Source organism: Scyliorhinus canicula, chromosome 12 (genome assembly GCF_902713615.1).
Source record: "Scyliorhinus canicula chromosome 12, sScyCan1.1, whole genome shotgun sequence".
Lineage (NCBI taxonomy): Eukaryota > Metazoa > Chordata > Chondrichthyes > Carcharhiniformes > Scyliorhinidae > Scyliorhinus > Scyliorhinus canicula.
The window spans coordinates 60,608,973-60,635,911 of NC_052157.1; the positions used below are offsets into that span (position 1 = coordinate 60,608,973).

Sequence of the window (26,939 nt, forward strand, 5' to 3'; positions counted from 1 at the left end):
ACTGGTCGTCCTGCTGGAGGCGATGTCCTTGCTAAGCAGGAACTGACGCAACTCGTCGCTCATGAAGGAGGACCCCCGATCGCTATGGATGTTGGTGGGGAACCCGAACAAGGTGAAGAGACTGTGCAGGGCCTTGATGACAGTGGCAGAGGTCATGTCAGGGCTTGGGAAGGCAAAGGGGAATCTTGAGCATTCGTCAACAATGTTGAGGAAGTACACGTTACGGTCAGTGGAGGGGAGGGGCCCTTTGAAGTCGATGCTGAGGCGCTCGAATGGGCGAGAGGCCTTTACCAGATGCGCCCTGACTGGCCGATAGAAGTGCGGTTTGCACTCTGTGCAGACCTGGCAGTCCCTGGTCATGGTCCTGACCTCCTCGATGGAGTAAGGCAGGTTGCGAGCCTTGATAAAGTGAAAAAACGGGTGACCTCCAGGTGACAGAGGTCATTGTGGAGGGCCCGAAGTCGGTCTACTTATGCGCTGGCACATGTACCGTGGGATAGGGCATCTGGGGGCTCATTGAGTTTCCCAGTCGGTACATGATCTAGTAGTTGTAGGTGGAGAGCTCAATCCTCCACCTCAGAATCTTGTCGTTCTTGATTTTGTCCCGCTGTGTATTGTTAAACATGAAGGCAACCGACCGTTGGTCAGTGAGGAGAGTGAATCGCCTGCCGGCCACGTAATGCCTCCAATGTCGCACAGCTTCCACAATGGCTTGGGCCTCCTTTTCGACGGAGGAGTGTAGAATTTCGGAGGCATGGAGGGTACGGGAGAAGAAAGCCATGGGCCTGCCCACCTGGTTGAGGGTAGCGGCCAGAGCAAAGTCCGACGCATCGCTCTCCACTTGGAATGGGATGGACTCGTCCACAGCGTGCATCGTGGCTTTGGCAATATCTGCCTTGATGCGATTGAAGGCCAGGCAGGCCTCAGCCGTCAGGGGAAAAATGGTGGATTGAATAAGTGGGCGGGCCTTGTCTGCATAACTGGGGACCCACTGGGCATAGTACGAGAAGAAGCCCAGGCATCTCTTCAGGGCCGTGGGACAGTGGGGGAGGGGGAATTCCAGGAGGGGGCACATGCGGTCAGGGTCAGGCCCTTGGACTCCGTTTTCCACAACGTAGCCAAGGATGGCTAAGCGGGTTGTGCGGCAAACACATTTTTCCTTATTGTAAGTGAGGTTCAGGAGTTTAGCGTTGTGGAGGAAGTGCCGGAGGTTTTCGTCATGGTCCTGCTGGTCATGGCCACAGATGGTGACATTGTTCAGGTACGGGAACGTGGTCCGCAGCCCGTACTGGTCATTCGGTCCAATTCTCATTGGAAGACTGAGACCCCATTGGTGACGCCGAAGGGGACCCTGAGGAAGTGGTAGAGGTGGCCATCTGCCTCGAAGGCAGTGTATTGGTGGTCCTCCGGGCAGATAGGGAGCTGATGGTACGCGGACTTCAAGTCAACTGTGGAGAAGACTCGATACTGCGCAATCTGGTTGACCATGTCAGATATGCGAGGGAGGGGCTACGCATCGAGCTGCGTGTACCGGTTGATGGTCTGACTGTAGTCGATGACCATCCGGTGCTTCTCCCCAGTCTTGACGACCACCACTTGGGCTCTCGAGGGGCTGGTACTCGCCTCAATGATCCCCTCTTGTCGGAGTCACTGGACCTCCGATCTGATAAAGGCCCTGTCCCGGGCACTGTATCGTCTGCTCCTCATAGCGACGGGCTTACAGTCCGGGGTGAGGTTAGCGAAGAGCGAGGGTGGGGCGACCTTAAGGGTCGCGAGGCTACAGACGGTGAGGGGGGACAGGGGGCAAGGGTCCACCGAACTTTAAAGTAAGGCTTTGGAGCTGGCACTGGAACCCGAGCCCCAGTAATAGGGCAGCGCAGAGATGGGGAAGGACGTAGAGCTTAAAGTTAGTGTACTCTACGCCTTGTACCGAAAGGGTCGCGACACAGTACCCCTGGATTTCTACTGAATGTGATCCGGAAGCCAGGGAGATTTTCTGGGTTGTGGGTAAAATTAGGAGGGAGCAGCGCCTTACTGTATCTGGGTGTATGAAGCAGTCTGTGCTCCCAGAGTCAAAAAGGCAGGCCGTCTCGTGCCCGTTGATCCGGACGGTCAACGTAGATTTTGTGAGGTGATGAGGCCGGGACTGGTCGAGCATGATGGAGGCGAGCTTCGGAAGGTGGTGGGTAGGCCGGTCGGAGGTGGCGGCGGCCACATACGATCGGGTGAGCAGGGCTCCCAGGAGGGTGCAGAGTGGTCCCAACATGGCGGCCCCCCATGGGTCGCGCGTGGCAGGTAGCATTGAGATGGCGTCAAAGATGGCGGCTCCCATGGGTCGCACCTGGCGAGCGAAATAAAAGATGGTGGTGCCCACGGGTCGCACATGGCAGGTGGCGAGGCAGTTGGGCGCGACCCCGACAGGCAGCGCTGTTGGGCCTAGGAGTTTTAGGGAGAGATCGGGCCTGGCAGGTTTTCGCAAAGTGGCCCGTCCTCCCACACCCGTTGCAAGTCGCGTTCCGTGCAGGGCAGCGTTGTCTCGGATGCTTACCCTGGCCGCAAAAGTAGCATTTCGGGCTTCCGGAGTTGGCGGGCTGCTGTCCAGCACAGGGTTGCGCCGCACTCGAGTCGGATGATGGCGGCACCCTTGATGTCCATGAGGGTGCCACATGGTCGGAGGTGTAGGCCTCTCTGTTCTGGAAGGTCACCTTCAGCGAGTTTGAGAGCTGCATTGTCTCTGGGAGGCCACGTGTACCACCTTCCAGCAATCGCTGGTGGATGTAGTTCGATTTAATATATAGGCATCCCTGATCAACAGCTCCGCGTGTTGGGTAGCTGATACCGCCTGGCAAGCACAGTTCCGGCCGAGTACCCGCAAGGCACAGGAATTTGGCTAGTGATTCCCCAGGGCGTTGTCATCTCGTGGCAAGAAGATGCCTAGCATACACCTCGTTTACAGACTTCACATATTGTCCCTTCAGCAGCATTATCGCCTCCGTATGCGAGGGGGCGTCCCTGATGAGAAGGAAAACTTGCAGGCTCACCTGTGCGTTGAGTATCTGCTGCTTTTGGAGGTCGGTGAAGTCGGTGGAGGATCCAAGGTAAGCTTCGAAGCAGCTTAGCCAGTGCTTGAATGTTGCAGTGGCGTCGGCTGCCTGTGGGTCCAGCTCCAGGCGATCAGGCTTGAGTGATGAATTCATCTTAAAAGTTTAGCTTATTAAATTGATGTGCCATCAATGAACAAAAGACGAGTAGTGAACGTAACTGAGGCTTTAATAAGATAAACAGAAAGCCTCCTGGCCTCTGATCCTGAACTGGGGTAGAGGCAGAGACCAGCCACCTTTATACTGAGCACGAGGGGAGGCAGAGCCATCAGGCAGTGGTTTACCACGTTACATGTAATAGAGTAGCAGTTTACCACAATACACATATTATACACTACAGTGGTTTACCATACTGACAAACCTGTTAGAGTTCTTTGAAGAAGTAACAAGGAAGTTGGACAAAGGAGAACCAGTGGATGTGATTTATTTAGCTTTCCAGAAGGCCTTTGACAAGGTGCCGCATAGGAGACTGCGAATAAGTTAAGAGCCCATGGTATTAAGGGTAAGATCCTGGCATGGATAGAGGATTGACTGACTGGCAGAAGGCAGAGAGTGGGGATAAAGGGTTTTTTTTCAGGATGGCAGCCGGTGACTAGTGGTGTGCCTCAGGGATCTGTGTTGGGACCACAACTTTTCACAATATACATTAATGATCTGGAAGAAGGTTCTGAAGGCACTGTTGCTAGATTTGCAGATGATACAAAGATCTGTAGAGGGTCAGGTAGTATTGAGGAAGCAAGGGGACTGCAGAAAGACTTGGACAGACCAAGATGTATTTCTGAGGCTATATAAGGCTCATTTGCAGAATTGTGAGCAGTTTGGGGCCCTGTATCTAAGGAAGGATGTGCTGGCCTTAGAAAGGGTCCAGAGGAGGTTCACAAGAATGATCCCTGGAATGAAGAGCTTGCCGTATGAAAAATGGTTGAGGACTCTGGGTCTGTAATTGTTGGAGTTCACTGGAGCAGACTTGATAGGCCGAGTGGCCTAATTCTGCTCCTGTATCTTATGGTCTGATGGTCAGTACTGAGGGAGTGCTGCACTGTCAGAGAGTCAGTATTGAGGTAGCACTGTACTAGCGGAGGGTCAGTACTGTGGAAGTGCCTGTCTGAGGGTCAATACTGAGGGAGTGCGGCACTATCAGAGGGTCAGTACTGAGGGAGTGCTGCACTGTCAGAGGGTCAGTACTGAGAGAGTGCTGCACTGTCAGAGGGTCAGTACTGAGGCAGTGCTGCACTGCCAGAGGGTCAGTACTGAGGGAGTGCTGCACTGTCAGAGGATTAGTACTGAGGGAGTGCTGTACTGTCAGAGGGTCAGTACTGAGGGAGTGCTGTACTGTCAGAGGGTCAGAACTGAGGGAGTGCCGCACTGTCAGAGGGTCAGTACTGAGGGAGTGCTGCACTGTCAGAGAGTCAGTACTGAGGGAGTGCTGCACTGTCAGAGGGTCAGTACTGAGGGAGTGCTGCACTGTCAGAGGGTCAGTACTGAGAGAGTGCTGCACTGTCAGAGGGTCAGTACTGAGGGAGCGCTGCACTGTCAGAAGGTCAGTACTGAGGCAGTGCTGCACTGCCAGAGGGTCAGTACTGAGGGAGTGCTGCACTGTCAGAGGATTAGTACTGAGGGAGTGCTGTACTGTCAGAGGGTCAGTACTGAGGGAGTGCTGCACTGCCAGAGGGTCAGCCTTGAGGGAGTGCTGCACTGTCAGAGGGTCAGTACTGAGGGAGTGCTGCACTGTGAGAGGGTTAGTACTGAGGGAGTGCTGTACTGACTGAGGGAGTGCTGTACTGTCAGAGGGTCAGTACTGAGGGAGTGCTGCACTGTCAGAGGGTCAGTACTGAGGGAGTGCTGCACTGCCAGAGGGTCAGTACTGAGGGAGTGCTGCACTGTCATAGGGTCAGTACTGAGGGAGCGTGCCACTATGTTAGACAAGAGACGGAGTGAGTGGAGGTGGAGATGTCCCCCTACGCTGAAACCAAAATTATGAAATGCATGCCACCTCTGGGGCAAGATCTCTGTGGATGTCGCCGTGCGCAAAGTGGCTGCTGACTTTCCTGTACTATAACAGTGAGCCAGGGAGCAGACTTCATAAAAGGTTGAGACAGCCCGATATCTGGAAAGCAGCGTGGAGCGTCCAGAGGCGATAGAGGGATGCATCTGCCGCTTTCAGGCGTTAGAGGAATGCAGCTCCCTCTTTTACAGATTCCAATGATTTGACAGAGGTGGAGGTCCCTTTAAGAGGCAGGAGGGGGCGTGGCCGCCGGAAGAGCATGCCGAAGATGGTCAATGACGTAGTTGGGGATTCCCCGCCCCGGTCGCTGGTGACACAGAATGAATCATCCTGCCTGATGCAAGTTTCTGGTAAAATGAGATAGGATTTTGACAAAAAGCCTCATTCACCCTGAGCACGTTTTACACACGCTGTAAGGTCTGGTGCATCCAGGAAGGGGAGAGAGCAGCTCTGTAAGTAGTTATTTTTTAATCCCTCTATTTAAATTTACACACAACAATCAGGACGAAAAAGTTTAGTCAGAAGTTTCTAAAACTTTTTCAGAAGTTTGTACCAAACTTTTTCTTCTGAGAAATTGACCATCAGATGGTAACTTAATTGAGTTCTGCCTGTCTGTCTATCTTTTAACACTGTTCTGGGGGTGGGGGTGATTTAGACGTTGGTTGGAAGTTTGTTTTGTGAAGTTTTATGTCTGTTTGGGGAGTCTGACACAATAACTTCGCTGTGAACTGCATTTCAGTGACAACGCGGCCAGTTCTTTATCCCTTTCCACAGACTCAGCCACACTTACAGGACTTTTTCCTACATTTTCAGCTTTTATCTCCCTTTGAAGTATTCTATCTGTCTTGATTAATCTGTAATTCATCTTTGCTGCCGCCGTTTGATTAAGGAACACAACCTCAGGGGCGGAGATGAAGCAGGATGGATAGTTGTGTACAAAGAAACAGACAGTTTCTCAAACGGTGTCTCTGGGGATGGGCTCGGTTAAGAGCATTTAATTTTCACTCTTTTCATTTTGGAGCAAGTGATACTTATGTGATGGCCCCTCGTGTTAACACGTGGCCTTCACTGCAAGTTTGGGACGTGTTTTTTTTTTCGGGGGTGGGAACATCTGCTTGTAGCTTTTGTTTAGGAACGATTACATCTGGGTTAAATCTGGTTACTGAGAGGATGGGTTGTGGCCAATTCTGGGGGTAATGGAGTGGAAGGTGTTTTAAAGGTTAGAAATGAAAGCTAAACACTGGAGCGTGTTAGGGGAATTTTACTGCGGTCTGTGTGTGTGGGGGTCTGTCTGTGTGTGTGTGGGGGTCTGTCTGTGTGTGTGTGGGGGTCTGTCTGTGTGTGTGTGGGGGTCTGTCTGTGTGTGTGTGGGGGTCTGTCTGTGTGTGTGTGGGGGTCTGTGTGTGTGTGTGGGGGTCTGTGTGTGTGTGTGTGTGGGGGTCTGTGTGTGTGTGTGTGGGGGGGTCTGTCTGTGTGTGTGTGGGGGTCTGTCTGTGTGTGGGGGGGTCTGTCTGTGTGTGTGTGGGGGTCTGTCTGTGTGTGTGGGGGTCTGTCTGTGTGTGTGTGGGGGTCTGTCTGTGTGTGTGTGGGGGTCTGTCTGTGTGTGTGTGGGGGTCTGTCTGTGTGTGTGTGGGGGGCTCTGTCTGTGTGTGTGTGGGGGGCTCTGTCTGTGTGTGTGTGGGGGGCTCTGTCTGTGTGTGTGTGGGGGGCTCTGTCTGTGTGTGTGTGGGGGCTCTGTCTGTGTGTGTGTGGGGGGCTCTGTCTGTGTGTGTGGGGGGGGCTCTGTCTGTGTGTGTGTGGGGGGCTCTGTCTGTGTGTGTGTGGGGGGCTCTGTCTGTGTGTGTGTGGGGGGCTCTGTCTGTGTGTGTGTGGGGGGCTCTGTCTGTGTGTGTGTGGGGGGCTCTGTCTGTGTGTGTGTGGGGGGCTCTGTCTGTGTGTGTGTGGGGGGCTCTGTCTGTGTGTGGTGGGGGGCTCTGTCTGTGTGTGTGTGGGGGGCTCTGTCTGTGTGGGTGTGGGGGGCTCTGTCTGTGTGTGTGTGGGGTCTGTCTGTGGTGTGGGGGGGTCTGTCTGTGTGTGGGGGGGGTCTGTCTGTGTGTGTGGGGGGGTCGGACTCTTTGTGTGTGGGGGGTTCTGTGTTGTGGGGGGGTCTGTGTGTGATGTGTCTGTGTGTGTGGGGGTGGGGGTCCTGTGTGTAGGGGGGGGGGTCTGTGTGTGCGTGGGGGGGCTCATGTGTGTGTGTGGGGGGGTCTGTGTGTGTGGTGGGGGGGTCCTGTGTGTGGTGTGGGGGGGTCTGTGTGTGTGATGGGGGGGTCTGTGTGTGTGTGGGGGTCTGTGTGTGTGTGGGGGGGTCTGTGTGTGTGTGTGTGGGGGGGTCTGTGTGTGTGTGTGTGGGGGGGGTCTGTCTGTGTGTGTGTGGGGTCAATCTGTCTGTGTGTGTGTGGGGTCCGGTCTGTGTGTGTGTGTGTGGGGTCCGGTCTGTGTGTGTGTGTGGGGTCCGGTCTGTCTGTGTGTGTGTGGGTCAATCTGTGCCTGTGTGTGCGGGTCTGTCTGTGTGTGCGGGTCTGTCTGTGTGTGTGGGTCTGTGTGTGTGTGTGTGGGTCTGTCTGTGTGTGTGTGTGGGGGTCTGTCTGTGTGTGTGTGTGGGGGTCTGTCTGTGTGTGTGTGGGGGTCTGTCTGTGTGTGTGTGGGGTCTGTCTGTGTGTGTGTGTGTGGGGTCTGTCTGTGTGTGTGTGTGGGGGTCTGTCTGTGTGTGTGGGGGGTCTGTCTGTGTGTGTGTGGGGGGGTCTGTCTGTGTGTGTGTGTGGGGGTCTGTCTGTGTGTGTGTGTGGGGGTCTGTCTGTGTGTGTGTGTGGGGGTCTGTCTGTGTGTGTGTGTGTGGGGGTCTGTCTATGTGTGTGTGTGTGGGGGTCTGTCTGTGTGTGTGGGGGTCTGTCTGTGTGTTGTGTGGGGGTCTGTCTGTGTGTGTGTGTGGGGGTCTGTCTGTGTGTGTGTGTGGGGGTCTGTCTGTGTGTGTGTGTGGGGGTCTGTCTGTGTGTGTGTGGGGTCTGTCTGTGTGTGTGTGGGGGGTCTGTGTGTGTGTGTGGGGGTCTGTCTGTGTGTGTGTGTGGGGTCTGTCTGTGTGTGTGTGGGGGTCTGTCTGTGTGTGTGTGGGGTCTGTCTGTGTGTGTGGGGGGTCTGTCTGTGTGTGTGGGGGGGTCTGTCTGTGTGTGTGTGGGGGTCTGTCTGTGTGTGTGTGTGGGGTCTGTCTGTGTGTGTGTGTGGGGTCTGTCTGTGTGTGTGTGTGGGTCTGTCTGTGTGTGTGTGGGGTCTGTCTGTGTGTGTGTGGGTCTGTCTGTGTGTGTGTGGGGGTCTCTGTGTGTGTGTGGGGGTCTGTCTGTGTGTGTGTGTGGGGTCTGTCTGTGTGCGCGTGTGGGGGTCTGTCTGTGTGTGTGTGTGGGGGTCCACCCACACATACACACCCCACCCCCCACACATACATACACCCACCCCCCACACAACACGACAGTGTGCGGGGGTGGGTGTGTATGTATGTGCGGGGGTGGGTGTGTATGTATGTGCGGGGGGTGGGTGTGTATGAGTGCGGGGGGTGGTGGTGTATGTATGTGCGGGGGGTGGGTGGTATTATGTGCGGGGTGGGTGTGTATGTATGTGCGGGGTGGGTGTGTATGTATGTGCGGGGGTGGGTGTGTATGTATGTGCGGGGGGTTGGGTGTGTGTGTGCGGGGGTGGGTGTGTATGTGTGTGCGGGGGTGGGTGTGTATGTGTGTGCGGGGGGTGGGTGTGTATGTGTGGGGGGGGGGTGTGGTGTATGTGTTGCGGGGTGGGTGTGTGTGTGCGGGGGTGGTGTGTATGTGTGTGCGGCGGGTGGGTGTGTATGTATGTGTGAGGGTGGGGGGGTCTGGGTGTGTGTGGGTGGGGGAGGCTGTGTGTATGCATTCTCTAGGTATGTATGTGTGTCTGCCGGTTGGCCTGGATGTTTGTGTGTGTGGGTCTGTCGGTCGACCTGAAGTTCTGGGTGTGTGGGCTGGCCTCTCTGGGTGTGTATCTGTGTGGGCCGGCCTCTCTGGGTGTGTATCTGTGTGGGCCGGCCTCTCTGGGTGTGTATCTGTGTGGGCTGGCCTCTCTGGGTGTGTATCTGTGTGGGCTGGTGTCTCTGGGTGTGTATCTGTGTGGGCCGGCCTCTCTGGGTGTGTATCTGTGTGGGCCGGCCTCTCTGGGTGTGTATCTGTGGGCCGGCCTCTCTGTGTTTGGGGGAGTCTGTTTCATCCTTGAATAATTGTTGCCTGAGATTTCCCCCAAATGCAAACAAAAGTTTGATGTTATTCTGACCAAACCCGTCAGCAGTTGCTGCCCTGTCTCTGCTATCGCAGAATCTCCTGTGTGAAGCCAGCTCTGAGGGTCGTTCCAGTATGTACTGGGACTGTGGGACCAGCACCCCTCCCGACCCCACCCCCCCTGGGAACGTCCCAAGTGTTTCTCACACGGTGGCGGACTTTTTTTTGAAGTGAGGTCGCTGTTGTAATGTGGGAAACACAGTAGCCAATTTCAGCGCAGAAAGATCCCACAACAGCAATAAGATAATAACCCAGATCATCAGTTTTTATTAGTGATGCCTCAGTCCCACGTTCTCCCCACTCCCCACGGGACCGGGTCCCACGTTCTCCCCCACTCCCCCCGCCGGACCGGGTCCCACGTTCTCCCACTCCCCGCCGGACCGGGTCCCACGTTCTCCCCACTCCCCGCCGGCCGGTCCCACGTTCTCCCCACTCCCCGCGGGACCGGGTCCCACGTTCTCCCCACTCCCCGCCGGACCGGGTCCCACGTTCTCCCCACTCCCCGCGGGACCGGGTCCCACGTTCTCCCCACTCGACCGGGTCCCACGTTCTCCCCACTCCCCGCGGGACCGGGTCCCACGTTCTCCCCAGAAAGAGGCTTTTCCTGAATTCTCCGATCATTTATTAGTGACTGGAGCATATCGGTGGCCCCGAGTTCTGGTCTCTCCCCAACACAAGTGGAAACATCGTCTTTATGTTGACCCTATCAAAATCCTTTCTGAATTTTGAAGACTTCATTCAGGTCACCCCCCCAACCTTCTCTGAAGATTCCCATCCTGTTCAATTGTTTCCTGATAAAGTTTCCCTGCAGATTTCTGTTGTCGGCAACTCCTCTCCACACTCTCTCCATGTCTGACTGTCCATTTATAATATACTGACCACTGGGTACAATTCTCTAAAGCATGTCTGAATAAGGATCAACACAGGTTCAGCAAAAGGTACAATTTAGAGTCATGGATCTTTACCAACACGGAAAGAGGCCCTTCGACCCATCGAGCCTAGGCCAATGCTCCAGCACAAACTACTCTAAGCCCATTTTCCAGTCCTTAGTCCCTAGCCTTGTTGCCCCAGCGTTTCAAATGTTCATCTAAATACTTCGTAAATGTTGTGAGGGATCCACCTCGGCCCTTTCAGGCAGCGAGTTCCAGATTCCCACCACCCTCTGCGTGCAAATTAATTCCTCACATCCCTTCTAAATAATCTGCCTCTGACCTTAAATCTATGCCCCCTAGTTATTGACCCTTCCTCTAAGGGGAAAGGTTCCTTCCTATCCACCCTATCTGTGCCACTCACAATGTTACATATCTCGATCCCCCTCAGAGCTGGGCGCTCACCTTGAATTGGGCTTGTCAGCAATGCCTACTACAGTCGAGTAGCTCGCCAGCCTTCGCCATTGGGAAGAAAAAGCAGGTAGGGTTTTTTTGGGGAGGTGTGGGGGAGAGTTATTGACACAAAATGAGCCCTTTTTTAACAACCGGGGCTGTGACATCATTACCCCATGCTTGCTCCAATCCAACACTAACCCCGGCCTTTTCCCTCCGCAGACGTGTTGGAGGATGATGAAGGAGGAGATCGGAGCCGCTGTGGTCTTTCTGATCAGTTTGGTGAGGAGACGGAGCGGACTGCAGCAGGAGATGATCGAGGCGTTTGGGGAGAAGCTAAGGGCGGTGCTTCACAAGAAGTACCAGGGTCACTGGTACCCAACCAATCCCAGCAAAGGACAAGCATACAGGTGACCAATCAGGAGAACCACCCAGCACCTTGATCTCTTCCTACATTGTGATAATCTGGCCATTTGGCCCATCTTCCCCATACTGGTTTTCCTCCGCCACATGATCCTCCTCCCACCCTCCCTTCATATCCGCCACCCCCCTCTCCATCACCATATCCTTCTGTTCCTCTCTCTCATGTGTTTATCCAGCTGTCTTTCCCCCCCCCAGCCCCCTGTCTCAGCACGGCAAGGTGACAAGTCGCAAATTTGTGTCTCCTCTTCAGAGACCTGAGCCCGTGATCCAGGCCAACACTCCAGTATCAGTACGCAGGCAGTGCTCTCCTGTCGGAGGGTCAGTACTGAGGGAGTGCTGCGCTGTCGGAGGGTCAGTACTGAGGAGTGCTGCACTGTCAGAGGGTCAGTACTGAGGCAGTGCTGCACTGTCAGAGGGTCAGTACTGAGGGAGTGCTGCACTGTCAGAGGGTCAGTACTGAGGGAGTGCTGCACTGTCAGAGGGTCAGTACTGAGGGAGTGCTGCACTGTCAGAGGGTCAGTACTGAGGGAGTGCTGCACTGTCAGAGGGTCAGTACTGAGGGTGCTACATTGTCAGAGGGTCAGTACTGAGGGAGTGCTGCACTGTCAGGGTCAGTACTGAGGGAGTGCTCCTGTCGAGGGTCAGTACTGAGGGAGTGCTACATTGTCAGAGGGTCAGTACTGAGGGTGCTGCACTGTCAGGTCAGTACTGAGGGAGTGCAGCCAGAAACGGCCCTAGGGTTGCTGGCGCCCCGGGCAAGCTGAACTTCGGCGCCCTTATACATACTCTAAAATTCTTCGTATTTGTAATCATTACATTTGACAATCATTTCACTAGAGTTCCGGTACGTTTGATGGTCATTAATCATTATCATAAGCATGAACAAAATTAGCATTATTTGTGTTGCAGTTAGGCATGTCAGTTTATGTTCTTTTAATCTAATAACTAATATTCCCAGTTTCGTCTATATTACACGGTTTACACCAGCATTTGGTTTTTCTGAAATATTATTTCTTACTAACATCGACTTAATGGTAGAAGTGTACCTAATAGCTATATTCACATCGAGATCACATCTGTTTGTAAATCGTCTGTGGTACGTAAAAAATAGCTTCCTAGCCCAGGGGCTGTATTTTTACGTGGGTCCCGCACTTGACTTGACCGGAATTCAAGTAAAAATAGCCAACAGTAAATGATTTACGGTCACGTAAAAATAGACACTGCGTTGTAAAATAAATTAAAAACAGTCAGATAAATACTTCATAAAAATTAGAAATAATTTGTCACGCACTCCTTGATGGCGCCCCCTAGCACATGGCGCCCCGGGCGACTGCCCGAGTTGCCGGTACCTTGAGCCAGCCCTGAGTGCAGCAATGTCGGAGGGTCAGTGGCGAGGGAGTGCAATGCTGTCATAGAGTCACACCCCATTTAAGTATTATGTATTGGGATACTGGGGCCTGGATAGAGTGGACGTGTAGGGATGTTTCCACTTGTAGGAAAAACTAGAAGCAGAGGGCACAATCTCAGACTAAAGGGACGATCCTTTAAAATAGAGATGAGGAGGAATTTATTCAGCCAGAGGGTGGTAAATCTGTGGAACTCTGCCGCAGAAGACCGTCGGATTGTCAGCGGCGAGGGGAGGCTGCAACTGTCGGAGGTCAGTATTGAGGGAGTGCCGCACTGGGTTCGTAGGGTCAGTACTGAGGGAGTGCCGCACTGTCGGGAGGGTCATTACTGAGGGAGTTGCCGCACTTGTCGGAGGGTCAGTACTGAGGGAGTGCCGCACTGGTCGGAGGTCAGTACTGAGGGAGTGCTGCACTGTCAGGGGTCAGTAGTGGAAGAGTGCGGCACTGTCAGAGGGTCGTACTAGGCAGTGCCAGCACTGTCGGAGGGTCAGTTGGCGAGGGACGCGTTTGCACCGTCGGAGGGTCAGCGGCGATGGAGCATGCATCGTCGGAGGGTCAGCGGCCCGGCGGGAGGTGCTGACTTTTGGATGAGGCATTAATCTGAGGCCACATCTGCCTCTTGGATGGTTGTAAGCTATCCCGAGGTCACTATTTGGAAGAAAAGATAGGTTGGGGGGAGAATGCAGCGAGTTCTCCACGGTGTTCTGGAGTCCATATCTATCCCTCAACAAACATCACTAAAATATCTGATGATCTGGGTCATTGTCACGTTTCTATTTGTGGGATTATGCTGTGTGGAAATTGGCTGCTGCGCTTCCTACAGTACAACAGTGAGCACCTTTCTGAAAAAGGTCCTTCGTTGTCTATGAAACACTTTTTGGGCCGTCCTGTGTGGTCAGAGGCGTTGGAGAAATGCAACTCTGTCTCTTTGACGGTGTCTCTGTAGTAGCGCCACATCACCACGCTGCGGCGCTGTTGATTGATTTTCTTTCAAGACGGTTGAGCTGTTATCGAAGGCGCGCCTTTTACTACAGGAACAAATACACCAACTTACATTGCTGTAGCGCTAAAATAAAAGTAAAATACGTGGCTAAACTTTCCAGCAGCTTCTGTTTGCATTTATATCACGCCTTGACATTGTAAAGATATTCCAATGTGCTTCAGAGTACCGCATGAGTCATAATATAGCCTAGCGCACCCAAGGAGACACTGGGGACTTGTGAACAAACTCTCAGAAAATGAGGTTTTTAATACGAGATTTAATGGAAGAGCGACAGGGATAGAGAGAAACAGCAGAAAGAGTAAAACAACAAAAAGGGTGCGATGGAGGTTTGGGAGGAATTCCAGAGCTTGCTGCTCCCACCACCCCCGCAGGCAGCTGAGAGTTGTAGGGGCTGGAGTAGGTTATAGAGAGGGTTATAGGGGCTGGAGGTTACAGAGATAGGGAGGGTTGGAGGAGGTTACAGAGATGGGGAGGGTTGGAGGAGGTTTACAGAGATGGGGAGGGTTGGAGGAGGTTACAGAGATGGGGAGGGTTGGAGGAGGTTACAGAAATGGGGAGGGTTGGAGGAGGTTCAGAGATGGGGAGGGTTGGAGGAGGTTACAGAGATGGGGAGGGTTGGAGGAGGTTACAGAGATGGGGAGGGTTGGAGGAGGTTACAGAGATGGGGAGGGTTGGAGGAGGTTACAGAGATGGGGGAGGGTTGGAGGAGGTTACAGAGATGGGGAGGGTTGGAGGAGGTTACAGATGGGGAGGGTTGGAGGAGGTTACAGAGATGGGGGGGTTGGAGGAGGTTACAGAGATGGGGAGGGTTGGAGGAGGTTACAGAGATGGGGAGGGTTGGAGGAGGTTACAGAGATGGGGAGGGTTGGAGGTTACAGAGATGGGGAGGGTTGGAGGAGGTTACAGAGATGGGGAGGGTTGGAGGGTTACAGAGATGAGGGTTGGAGGAGGTTACAGAGATGGGGAGGGTTGGAGGAGGTTACAGAGATGGGGGAGGGTTGGAGGAGGTTACAGAGATGGGGAGGGTTGGAGGAGGTTACAGAGATGGGGAGGGTTGGAGGAGGTTACAGAGATGGGGAGGGTTGGAAGAGGTTACAGAGATGGGGAGGGTTCAGTGGCGTGCAGAGGTCTGGTGATGCCCGGGGCAAATCTTGATTGTATGCCCCAAAGACTCAAGTATAAGGCCTAATATACTGAGAAATATTATGAGAAGGAAAACATTTAATATATAACACATGAACATGAAATAAACGCTTTATTCGATTTTAATATAAATCAATCAAATTTTAAGTTCTTTTCCCCAAATGATACCTCCTGTCACAAAACCCCTGAACTACTTCACTTTTTACATCAGCTGTGAGAAATTCTTTTTCAATGCTTATTAAAGCCAGGTTGGTCAGTCGCTCCTGTGACATAGAAGACCTCAGATATGTTTTTATTAATTTCAGTTTTGAAAAGACCTTTCACAGCTTGCGACTGAAAATGCGATTGTAAGCAGTAATCTGTATGAAACACACAGCGTCGGAAAGACATCCCTCCCATACTGCAGTAAAGACTCCAGCATCTTAGGATCAGGGGAACTCTACCTCCAGCTCGAAGGAGCATCACAAAATCTAATTTTGTCATATAACTGAATTGCAACCACATCATTGTCATAATAATTTGCAACGTCTGAACATTCCTTTTTTAATTTCTCTCTTTCTTGTTCATCTTCAATCACTACTGAATCAAGTTCAGAAGAAAAGAAAATCGGTCACTGAGTCTTTGAAGACGGACACTGCGGTCTTCAATTTCAGTTTTAATCTGTTCACAATCTCTACTATTACTCTATTCATTTCTTCTTGTGCCGTCAGTCCACTATCTCTTGCTGACTCTCCAGGCATTATTCTCCTTCTCCTTGTTCGTGCAATTGGTATCCCCAATTTTCACAATATTCATTGGCTAAATTGTGGATAATTTCATCATTCTTCAAATTCAAGATATGAATAAGTCCTCTCAGATCACAAGAAGCTTCATGGAACCCCATTTTCGGATCCTGCAAACGTTTTGAGACTTATCCACTGATGATAAAACGGAGTACCAGAATTTAATAAAGCTATAAACGGGAACTGTTGAATAGAGTTCAGTAGCGATCCTGCATCAGATTTAGTTTCCCTTGAAAATTCTCCTTCCAGCTGTTGAAGGCTTGCAATAACGTTGTCACACTCTTCGTGGATTACTTGCACAGCATCATGGCTGGAACTCCATCTTGTGTCACACTGTCTTTTCACAGTCCGAGTGACAAATGATTTTAACACTTCCCAACGAGAAGTAGATGAAGAAAAAAAAGTAAAGAGTTTTTCTAGAATGCCAAAAAATGTAACAACAGGTTGCACCTCACTTGCATGGACACAGGCCAAATTGAGGCTGTGGTTCTCGCAGTTCACAAACACAGCTTTTGGGTTAACGTCAAGAATTTTTTGTTGAACACCTCCTCTCACTCCAGCATAACTGCTGCGTTATATGCTTGACCACGACAGTCATTCATGGAAATTTTGTCTTCTTCCAATTTTTCCTGAATTTTATGCATCTTTCTTGTTGACTTGAAAAATCCCAGAAATGTCTCCTTTATTTCTACTTTTCTTGTTTTCATCAATATGACGTAACGCAAGAATTTCAGAAACCTGATCTTCATGGGCAATATCTGGAGTTGAATCCAGCATTATGCTAAAATATTTTGCGTCCTTAATTTCGGAAATTATATTTTTCTTGACAGTTTCACCAAGAAGATTGATTATTTCGTTTTGAATTCTGTTGGACAAGTAGGTGACACTTTTTGGTTTCTCTTTCCCTCTCTGCAAGTGTTTTTGCTAAGATGTCATCATATTTGGCCAAAGTCTGATTGCTGCTAGAAAGTTTCCTGTATTTTCACTGACTGTCTCCCCTGGCTCTGATAACCCAGATATTCCTTCTCCTCGATGTCCACGGATAGGCCAGATTCTATTTTTGTCCAGGAAGGATATAACCTCGACAATCCGTTCAGTTATAGCTTTCCATCTTTTCTTTTTCAGCAGACATTTGCTGTTGAAGTTCAGCATCTATCGTAGTTGAATGATCGAGTCGAACTACCGAGGTTCAGGTATTCCCTCATGTGAGCTCTATGGGAAGGGCTTTTCTCATGGTCAAGTATTGTTGGGATTTAATTTTCTCCAAGTGGAAGAAACCGTCTTCCTTTCCAAAGTTTGACACAGACGACAAATGCTCCTTTGAAAACAAAAAGCAAACAAAACAGTAGCATGCTTTCCGATATGGAGAGTATAACAACCATTTTCTCTCCACAATTTCTCCGTTTGTGGAAACTTTATCAAACCACTGTTTGGAAAATGATCTCCCATCCTTCTCAGCAAATGGACCACTTTTATTCTGATATCTTTCAGGGCCATGTTGTAATATTGTCATCTTCAAATGATCTGGAAATCGGTTTCTTCAAACAGCCAAAATCGCTTCTTTTGCAAAAAATATGCTAAAATCTTCTTTATTTTCTTCACATGGATCACCATCCTGACAACGAGACTGAATGGAGAGAGAGTATTATGTTCTGACGAGCTGAATCCGTATCAGAAAAATCCTTCTCGCACCCACATCATCTTTTACTTCTCCAGGTTCTCCTACTCTTCTTTACTTCTTTTTATCCATGCATCTAATGCCCCTCTTAATGGGACTCTTCTTCGACTCTGGCCCTCTTTTTTTCACTGTTCTGTGCTCCACTCGGTTGTACACAAAATACTCGTAACATTTCATTTTCTATCTCAAAAACCGGTAAGACGCATGAGAAAATGGGAAGAAAATGGTAAACAATCGCGTCAGTTGCAGACGGAATAACCATATTCCATTCTTTGTTCCTTCGTATCAAATTATTTCACACTGAGTTCTCCACTGATAATGTTGTGCAATTTATATCATAGACTTGCAAATTAGTGGTATCTGTATTCGACATATTAGCAATGTTAAGGAATAAATGTCTTCCTATTCCGAGATTAAATGCCACAGCAGTCCTCTGATCATCCAGGCTTTCACTCTTACTACATCCCACGTAATATTTCATTAAATATCACCAAAAAAACCTATAAAAAAAGTAGTTGCACCTGTTCTAGAGCTATTCACTGAACTGAGTAGGTAAAAGACTAGTCTAGATGCACAGAAAGCTGAAGAAAAGACGAGTTATGACTCGAGGAAACGCAGGAATGAACAGCCACGTCTGCTTGTTGCTTTTGATGGTTGCAACACGTACATCATGCGCTATGCGTGTGGCGGGATGGGGAGAAGCACCATTTTCTCTAGACAGAAAGGGTACACCATGTTAAAGGAATAAAAGGGCTAACAACTGCCTCTGCAGTGCGGTGAGCCTCCAAAAATTGATTTAGTCACCGGCTGAAATTTAAAATTTACTATCTTATTTCCTTCTCTGGGGGCAGCACGGTGGCCTAGTGGTTAGCACAACCGCCTCACGGAACTGAGGTCCCAGGTTCGATCCTGGCTCTGGGTCACAGTCCGTGTGGAGTTTGCACATTCTCTCCCCCGTGTCTGCATGGGTATCGCCCCCACAACCCAAAAAATGTGCAGAGTAGGTGGATTGGCCATGCTAAATTGCCCCTTAATTGAAAAAAATAATTGGGTAATCTAAATAAAAAAATTAAAAATAAAAATAAAAATTATTTCCTTCTCTGATTGGATGCCCCCATCCAATGGATGCCCGGGGCCAATGCACCGTCCCCCCCCCCCCCCCCCCCCCCCCCTGCACGCCACTGGGAGGGTTGGAGGAGGTTACAGAGATGGGGAGGGTTGGAGGAGGTTACAGAGATGGGGAGGGTTGGAGGAGGTTACAGAGATGGGGAGGGTTGGAGGAGGGTACAGAGATAGGGAGGGTTGGAGGAGGGTACAGAGATAGGGAGGGTTGGAGGAGGGTACAGAGATGGGGAGGGTTGGAGGAGGTTACAGAGATGGGGAGGGTTGGAGGAGGTTACAGAGATGGGGAGGGTTGGAGGAGGTTACAGAGATGGGGAGGGTTGGAGGAGGTTACAGAGATGGGGAGGGTTGGAGGAGGTTACAGAGATGGGGAGGGTTGGGGAGGTTACAGAGATGGGGAGGGTTGGAGGAGGGTTACAGAGAATGGGAGGGTTGGAGGAGGTTACAGAGATGGGGAGGGTTGGAGGAGGTTACAGAGATGGGGAGGGTTGGAGGAGGTTACAGAGATGGGGAGGGTTGGAGGAGGTTACAGAGATGGGGAGGGTTGGAGGAGGTTACAGAGATGGGGAGGGTTGGAGGAGGTTACAGAGATGGGGAGGGTTGGAGGAGGTTACAGAGATGGGAGGGTTGGAGGAGGTTACAGAGATGGGGAGGAGGTTACAGAGATGGGGAGGAGGTTACAGAGATGGGGAGGAGGTTACAGAGATGGGGAGGAGGGTACAGAGATGGGGAGGAGGGTACAGAGATGGGGAGGGTTGGAGGAGGGTACAGAGATGGGGAGGGTTGGAGGAGGGTACAGAGATAGGGAGGGTTGGAGGAGGTTACAGAGATGGGGAGGGTTGGAGGAGGTTGGGGAGTTGGGAAAATTAGAAAGTGAGGATGAAAGATTTTAGTGTGAGCTGATGTGGGGCCGGGAGCTGATGTTGGTCAGTGAGCGACTGGGGTGAAGGGTTTAATGGACACGGTGTGAGTTCGGATATGAGGACAGCAAGGCTCTGGATGGTCCAATATCTGCCGTCCTTTCCTTCAGTCGGTCAGTTTGTTTTTCTCTCTTCCTGATAGGTGTATCCGGATAAACAGGAAACAGAAAACAGACCCATCATTGCTGCTGGCTTGTCAAGGCTGTGACCTGGACTATAACCAACTGAGGCTTCCCAAGGAGATTACACTGTGGATTGATCCCAGAGAGGTGTGGTGTAGGTGAGTCTTCAGCTTAATGAGTTAGCAGCTCAGTGATTGTAGAGACAGACACAGGTCTCATCTACAATCAAACCCAGCCCGAGTATTGTGTCCAGTTCCAACCACCACACACTTTGGGAAGGATGTCAGGACCTTGGAGAGGGAGCGGAGGGGATTTACTGGAATATTCCCAGGGATGTGGGAATTTCAGTACACGTGGAGAGACTGGGAGAAGCTGGGATTGTTCAGCTGGGAGCAGAGAAGGTTAAGGGAGAAATTGAATTTGGGATTTGGATAAAGTGGATAAGGAGAAAGTGTTTCCCAGTGGGAGGAGGCTCGGTAACCAGAGGGGACTCGGATTGAAGAGAATCGGGATAAGAACCAGAGGGAGGGGAGATGAGGAGAATTTTTATTTCACACACACCGAGTTGTTGTGATCTGGAAGGTGCTGCCTGAAAATGCAGAGGAAGCAGATTCAGTGGGGGGGGGGGGGGGGTTTCCTCTGCAGCGAATGGGAGATTCTGCTGAGCAACAAAGTCTCCTCCCTCAGTAGCAGCGGTCTCCCGAGGCAGAATCCTGGCCTGTGTCCCTCTGCATGTGTGCTCTCCGTCCCAGGCCCGCAGAATGGGTGCTCGGTGCTCTAGGCCAGGGTCCCGGGTGGGTGCTCTGGGCCAGGGTCATGGACGGGTGCTCTGGGCCAGGGTCTCGGGCGGGTGCTCTGGGCCAGGGTCTCGGGCGGGTGCTCTGGGCCAGGGTCTTGGACGGGTGCTCCGGGTGCTCTGGGCCAGGGTCTGAGGCGGGTGCTCTGGGCCAGGGTCTTGGACGGGTGCTCTGGGCCAGGATCTTGGGCGGGTGCTCTGGGCCAGGATCTTGGGCGGGTGCTCTGGGCCAGGGTCTTGGGCGGGTGCTCCGGGTGCTCTGGGCCAGGGTCATGGGCGGGTGCTCTGGGCCAGGTCATGGGCGGGTGCTCTGGGCCAGGGTCATGGGCGTGTGCTCTGGGCCAGGGTCCCGGGTGGGTGCTCTGGGCAGGGTCCCGGGTGGGTGCTCTGGGCCAGGGTCTCGGGCAGGTGCTCTGGGCCAGGGTCTCGGGCGTGTGCTCTGGGCCGGTTCTCGTGCGTGTGCTCTGGGCCAGGGTCTCGGCGTGTGCTCTGGCCAGGGGTCTCGGGGCGGTGCTCTGGGCCAGGGTCATGGGCGGGGTGCTCTGGGCAGGGTCATGGGCGGGTGCTCTGGGCCATGGTCATGGGCGGGTGCTCTGGGCCAGGGTCATGGGCGGGTGCTCTGGGCCAGGGTCATGGGCGGGTGCTCTGGGCCAGGGTCATGGGGCGGGTGCTCTGGGCCAGGGTCATGGGCGGGTGCTCTGTGGCCAGGGTCATGGGCGGGTGCTCTGGGCCAGGGTCATGGGCGGGTGCTCTGGGCCAGGGTCCATGGGCGGGTGCTCTGGGCCAGGGTCATGGGCGGGGTGCTCTGGGCCAGGGTCATGGGCGGGTGCTCTGGGCCAGGGTCATGGGCGTGTGCTCTGGGCCAGGGTCCCGGTGGGTGCGCTGGGCCAGGGTCCCGGTGGGTGCTCTGGGCCAGGGTCCCGGGCGGGTGCTCTGGGCCAGGGTCTCGGGCGTGTGCTCTGGGCCAGGGTCTCGGGGCGTGTGCTCTGGGCCAGGGTCTCGGGCGTGTGCTCTGGGCCAGGGTCTCGGGCGGGTGCTCTGGGCCAGGGTCTCGGGCGGGTGCTCTGGGCCAGGGTCATGGGCGGGTGCTCTGGGCCAGGGTCATGGGCGGGTGCTCTGGGCCAGGGTCAGGGGCGGGTGCTCTGGGCCAGGGTCATGGGCGTGTGCTCTGGGCCAGGGTCCCGGGTGGGTGCTCTGGGCCAGGGTCCCGGGTGGGTGCTCTGGGCCAGGGTCTCGGGCGGGTGCTCTGGGCCAGGGTCTCGGGCGGGTGCTCTGGGCCAGTGTCTCGGGCGTGTGCTCTGGGCCAGGGTCTCGGGCGTGTGCTCTGGGCCAGTGTCTCGGGCGTGTGCTCTGGGCCAGTGTCTTGGGCGTGTGCTCTGGGCCAGGGTCTCAGGCGGGTGCTCTGGGCCAGGGTCTCGGGTGGGTGCTCTGGGCCAGGGTCTCAGGCGGGTGCTCTGGGCCAGGGTCTCGGGCGGGTGCTCTGGGCCAGGGTCTCGGGCGGGTGCTCTGGGTCAGGGTCTCGGGTGGATGCTCTGGGCCAGTGTCTTGGGCGTGTGCTCTGGGCCAGGGTCTCGGGTGGGTGCTCTGGGCCAGGGTCATGGGCGGGTGCTCTGGGCCAGGGTCATGGGCGGGTGCTCTGGACCAGGGTCTCGGGCGGGTGCTCCGGGTGCTTTGGGCCAGGGTCATGGGCGGGTGCTCTGGGCCAGGGTCTCGGGCCCTCTAGCCCGGGTGCTCTGGGCCAGGGTCTCGGGCCCTCTAGCCCGGGTGCTCTGGGCCAGGGTCTCGGGCCCTCTAGCCCGGGTGCTCTGGGCCGAGTGCTCTGGCTCATGTCTCGGGCTCTTGCTCTCTGGGCAGTAAAGTCTCTCTCAGCTGTGCTGTGTCAGTGTGGGAGATTATGTTGTAGTTTTTGAAGTTTCTTAGCCGCAGTCTCTGGGATTCACCCAGTTTTGTTTTTCTTGCTCCTGTAGGTCTGGTGAGGGCAGTCAGCCCTTCACCGTGGCTCAGTTTGAAGAGGACTCCTGGAAGCCGGAATGGTTGGAATGTGACCAGGGCAGTGAATCCTCAGACTGCAATACCTCAGACTACCATTCAGGGAGCTCGACAGACGATGAGGATCGTGTCAAAGCACAAACTGAGGAACAAACGCCTAACACAGCTGCCATGACTCACAAGGTGAAGAGATTATCGAGTATCTGAGCTGCAGGGGAGGTCAGAGTGAATCATTCTGACATTCCCCCAGTCCCTCTCGCATATTCATCACGAGAAACTCAATTAAATGTTCCACGGCCGCATAACCGGTCTTGTACCGAGACCTGTTCATCCATCCCCACCCTAGTCTGACCCTCTCCCTATCTCTGTGACCTCCTCCAGACTCTACAACCCTCCCTATCTCTGTGACCTCCTCCAGTCCCTACAACCCTCCCTATCTCTGTAACCACCTCCAGCCCCTACAACCCTCCCTATCTCTGTAACACCTCCAGCCCCTACAACCCTCCCTATCTCTGTAACCACCTCCAGCCCCTACAACCCTCCCTATCTCTGTAACCACCTCCAGCCCCTACAGCCCTCCCAATCTCTGTAACCACCTCCAGCACCTACAACCTTCCCTATGTCTGTAACCTCCTCCAGCACCTACAACCCTCCCCATCTCTGTAACCTCCTCCAGCCCCTACAACCCTCCCTATCTCTGTAACCTCCCTCAAGCCCCTACATCCCTCCCTATCTCTGTAACTCTCTCCAGCCCCTACAACCCTCCCTCCCTATCTCTGTAACCTCCTCCAGCCCCTACAACCCTCCCTATCTCTGTAACCTCCTCCAGCCCCTACAACCCTCCTTATCTCTGTAACCTCCTCCAGCCCCTACAACCCTCCCTATCTCTGTAACCACCTCCAGCCCCGACAAACACTCCCTATCTCTGTAACCACCTCCAGCCCCTACAACCCTCCCTATCTCTGAACCTCCTCCAGCCCCTACAACCCTCCCTATCTCTGTAACCACCTCCAGCCCCTACAACACTCCCTATCTCTGTAACCACCTCCAGCCCCTACAACCCTCCCTATCTCTGTAACCTCCTCCAGCCCCTACAACCCTCCCTATCTCTGTAACCACCTCCAGCCCCTACAACCTTCCCTTTCTCTGGCGGCACGGTAATAATATATTTGCATTGTGGTTAGCACTATGGCTTCACAGTGCCAGGGTCCCAGGTTTGATTCCCGGCTTGGGTCACTGTCTGTGTGCGGTTGGCATATTCTCCCCCTGTGTGCGTGGGTTTCCTCCGGGTGCTCCGGTTTCCTCCCACAAGTCCCAAAAGACGTGCTGTTAGGTGAATTGGACATTCTGAATTCCCCCTCAGTGTAACTGAACAGGTGCCGGAATGTGGCGACTAGGGGCTTTTCACAGTACCTTCATTACAGTGTAATGTAAGCCTATTGTGACAGTAATAATAAAGATTCTTAAGATTACCGAGACCCCGTCTGCCCTCTTGGGGTGGGAGGGGGGGTGAAAGGTTCCACGGTCACTAACTGGGTGAAGAGGGGAGTGTGGTGGTGCGAGAAGAGCTATCTCTGATATTCTGGGGTCAATATCTATCCCTCAACCAATCCCTTAAGAAAAACAGTCATTGCTTTTGTGGGATCTTGCTGTGCATACATTGGCTGCTGAACTTCCTACAATTTAGCTGTGATCACACTTCAACTAAATGATTTTATTGGCTGGGAAATGCTTTTGAGGTGGGGACAGGCGCTAGAGAAATACAGGTGCTGTCCAGTGAAGACAGGCCTGGGGTAAAAGGGACTTTGTGTGTTTGGTCACGTTGTTTCATTGCTTTAATTTTATTCTCAGGTTTCCGGAGGTTTCTCCCTACCCCTGGCCACGTGGCCCCAGTACCCTCACAAGCTGGTGCAGTGTGCCACCTTCTACCAGCCCGTCCCGCTTATCAGCTACTACTTGATGCCCAGACTGGACAATGCATTGCGACCTCCCCCAGGCTTCCTTCTGCCCCAGGGGCAGCCCCACCGCTCAAAGATTGGCAAAAGGCACAAATGATGATGATCCTGGCTGAGCAGAGGGATCGGAACCTCTCTGTCGCTGTGACCAACACTGTGCTCGACCACTCATTACTAACACGCGTGTACACGTCTGCATGAGTGTGGGGGCAATGCTGTATACAACGTTCCTTGTGTGTGTGTGAGAGCTGTATTGCTGTATATAACATTCACTGTGTCAGAGAGAGTTATATTGCTGTACATAACATTTCACTGTGTGTCAGAGAGAGCTATATTGCTATTGCTGTACATAACATTCACTGTGTGTGTGGGTCTCACTGCTTGTGTGATTGTAACGTTTGCATTATTGTGGGTCTTTGTATATTTTACATAGAAATTGAGGCAGTTTCTGGATTATAAATCTAAGCACTCGGGGATCTCAGTAAATATGAGGTGTGTCCACATTGCCTGACAAGGGATTGTTATTTATAATGTTTACAGTGAGGAGTGTGTGACATTAAACTGAAATATTGCAGAGTCTCTCTTCATGTGTACATGTTAAATTAAATCATCATCTGACAGGCTTGTAGAATTTATAATGTTTTTGTACATGTTTTAAATTTCCTGCTCCTGATCAGTGTCCACTCACTCCTGTTGAATTCTCAGAGCCTCGCTTGGGTAAGAAGCTTAACTGTGATGCCTGTCATAGTCAAATAGCGCACCTACATCCACTGAGCGGGGCTCCACAGGACACCTGGTGTCTGTGGAATGGACTGAAGTTTAAGACTTTGAGACAAAATCTAGCGCTAAAATAATGTGCTTTCTTTGTAATGTATATTCAGTAATTAAAATTAAATCTATCAGAATATTCTTTGAAAACTGGATTTGGGGAATTGTTTCCTGAGGATGAGGTGTTGAGGAACAAGTCTGGATCTCTGGGATCTTTGTAAGTTGCTGTTCTCCCTTGATGTGTGAATAGTTATTCCTGTGTTGCCGAATCTTCTAGGCTGGTGAAGGGTCTCCCTAATCAGCTTGCTGTGTTCATTCATATCAAAGGCTGCGGTGTGTGAACAGAGTGATCTCATGGTCTGCTCTGCTGCTGTCATTACCCCTTCCCACCCTCAAACAGTGACTGTGTTTCCACCTCAGTAACCCAGGGACACAAGCTCCCCAGTGTGGGGAGTGAAAGCCCCTTATCCAGACCCTCGCCCAGTTCATGTCTCACCAGTTCTTTCCAAATATTAGAGAAAAATTACAGTGGACAAGCATCGTTCCTGCTTCCCAATTTGTGAATGGGAGAGGCTTTTTATAAAACTCCGTATTTATTGACTTTCAGTTAACGTTTTGAAATGGATAGTTGGTTTATTCTGAATGTCTCCCTCACCATCTTTGTTCTATTCTGTGTGTAAATGAAATTAAACCACACTGTTCAAAATAAAATTCACAGGGTGTTGTGTGTTTCTATAAAGGTTGGAGAAATTAGTTCCTCCCATGGGATACCGCGCTGTGTTCATTGGCTGTGAGGCCCTTTGGGATTTTCATGGGAATTATTGTTCGCTCACTGGGGAGGGCGAGGGGAAGGAGAGGCACTAAACCACATCCACCAATATTTGTATAGAGTACCGTAATTTCCGGACTATAAAGCGCACCTGACTATAAGCCGCACCCACTGATTTTGAAAATTGTTTTTATTTTGAACATAAATAAGCTGCACACGTATATAAGCTGCAGGTGCTTACCGGTACATTGAAACAAATGAGCTTTACACAGGCTTTAACGAAATACGGCTTGTAACAAAAATAAAAAATTAGCGGTAAAGAATAGCCTACCAAGAAAGTCATTGGTCACTGTGGAGCGAAATCAATCTGATTAAGCTCTTAAGATTAACATAGAATCATCAGTTTGAAACATTAAAAATAAATAAATCATGTGTAAAAAGAAGTCTTTTATTACTGATCGTAATCAAGATATCACCAACCCAGGTGATCACAGTCACTATCCTCCTCTTGTGCACTGAAACCACTGAAGTCATCTCCTTCAGTGTCAGAGTTGAATAGCCTCAGAATTGCTTCATCCGATGTTGGATTGTTTTCATTGTCGCTCTCATCACTTTCATCCGGAGGCAAATTTCCCGCTGAGCTCATGCTGCCCTCTTCAACACGCAGCAATCCAGCTTTTCGAAACCCGTTGATGTTAGTGGATTTTTTAACAATGCTCCACGCTGTCAAGACCCACTGGCAGACTTGACCATAAGTTGCTCTTCGCATGCGGCCCGTTTAGTGAAGGATTTCTCCCCACTTGTCATCCAAGCCTCCCACTGAACACGAAGCGCCACCTTAAATGCACGATTTAAACTGATGTCGAGTGGCTGTAAATACTTTGTTGTGCCCCCAGGAATCACAGCTGGAATTGAGTTTGTCCTCTTGATGGCTTCTTTCACAGAATCTGTTATGTGGGCCCTCGTGCTGTCCAAAATGAGCAATGCCTTGTTCCTGTGAAAGAATCCTCCCGGTCGCTTGCCGTAGCACTCCGTATGCCATTCATGCATTAGGCTTTCCGTCATCCATCCTTTCTTGTTGACTTTCACAACAATTCCTGTAGGGAATTTTTCTTTTGGTATCGTCGTGCGTTTAAAAATCACCATCGGTGGAAGCTTTTCTCCCGATGCCGTGCAACTCAGAACACAGGTGAAGTGCGTTTTTTCATGCCCAGTTGTTTTCAGCATGACGGATGATTCACCTTTCCTGTTGACAGTCCGAGTGAGAGGCAGGTCAAATGTCAGAGGAACCTCATCCATAT

The 26,939-nt window shown here is 52.1% G+C and overlaps 1 protein-coding gene across 2 annotated transcripts; it reads left to right on the forward strand.

The window, feature by feature from the left end:
- The first annotated feature begins 5,369 nt into the window (after positions 1–5,369).
- Positions 5,370–25,580, forward strand: LOC119975242 (protein BTG3-like). 2 transcript variants are annotated; one of them, XM_038814916.1, is made up of 5 exons: positions 5,370–5,558; positions 10,985–11,172; positions 19,382–19,519; positions 22,125–22,329; positions 23,998–25,580. In XM_038814916.1, the coding sequence occupies exons 2-5, from the start codon at positions 10,997–10,999 to the stop codon at positions 24,199–24,201; spliced, it is 723 nt and encodes a 240-aa protein (XP_038670844.1). In that variant the 5' UTR covers positions 5,370–5,558; positions 10,985–10,996; the 3' UTR covers positions 24,202–25,580. The 2 variants fall into 2 exon arrangements, with proteins under 2 accessions (XP_038670844.1, XP_038670845.1); XM_038814917.1 differs by lacking the exon at positions 5,370–5,558 and adding an exon at positions 6,235–6,325.
- Positions 25,581–26,939: the final 1,359 nt, after the last annotated feature.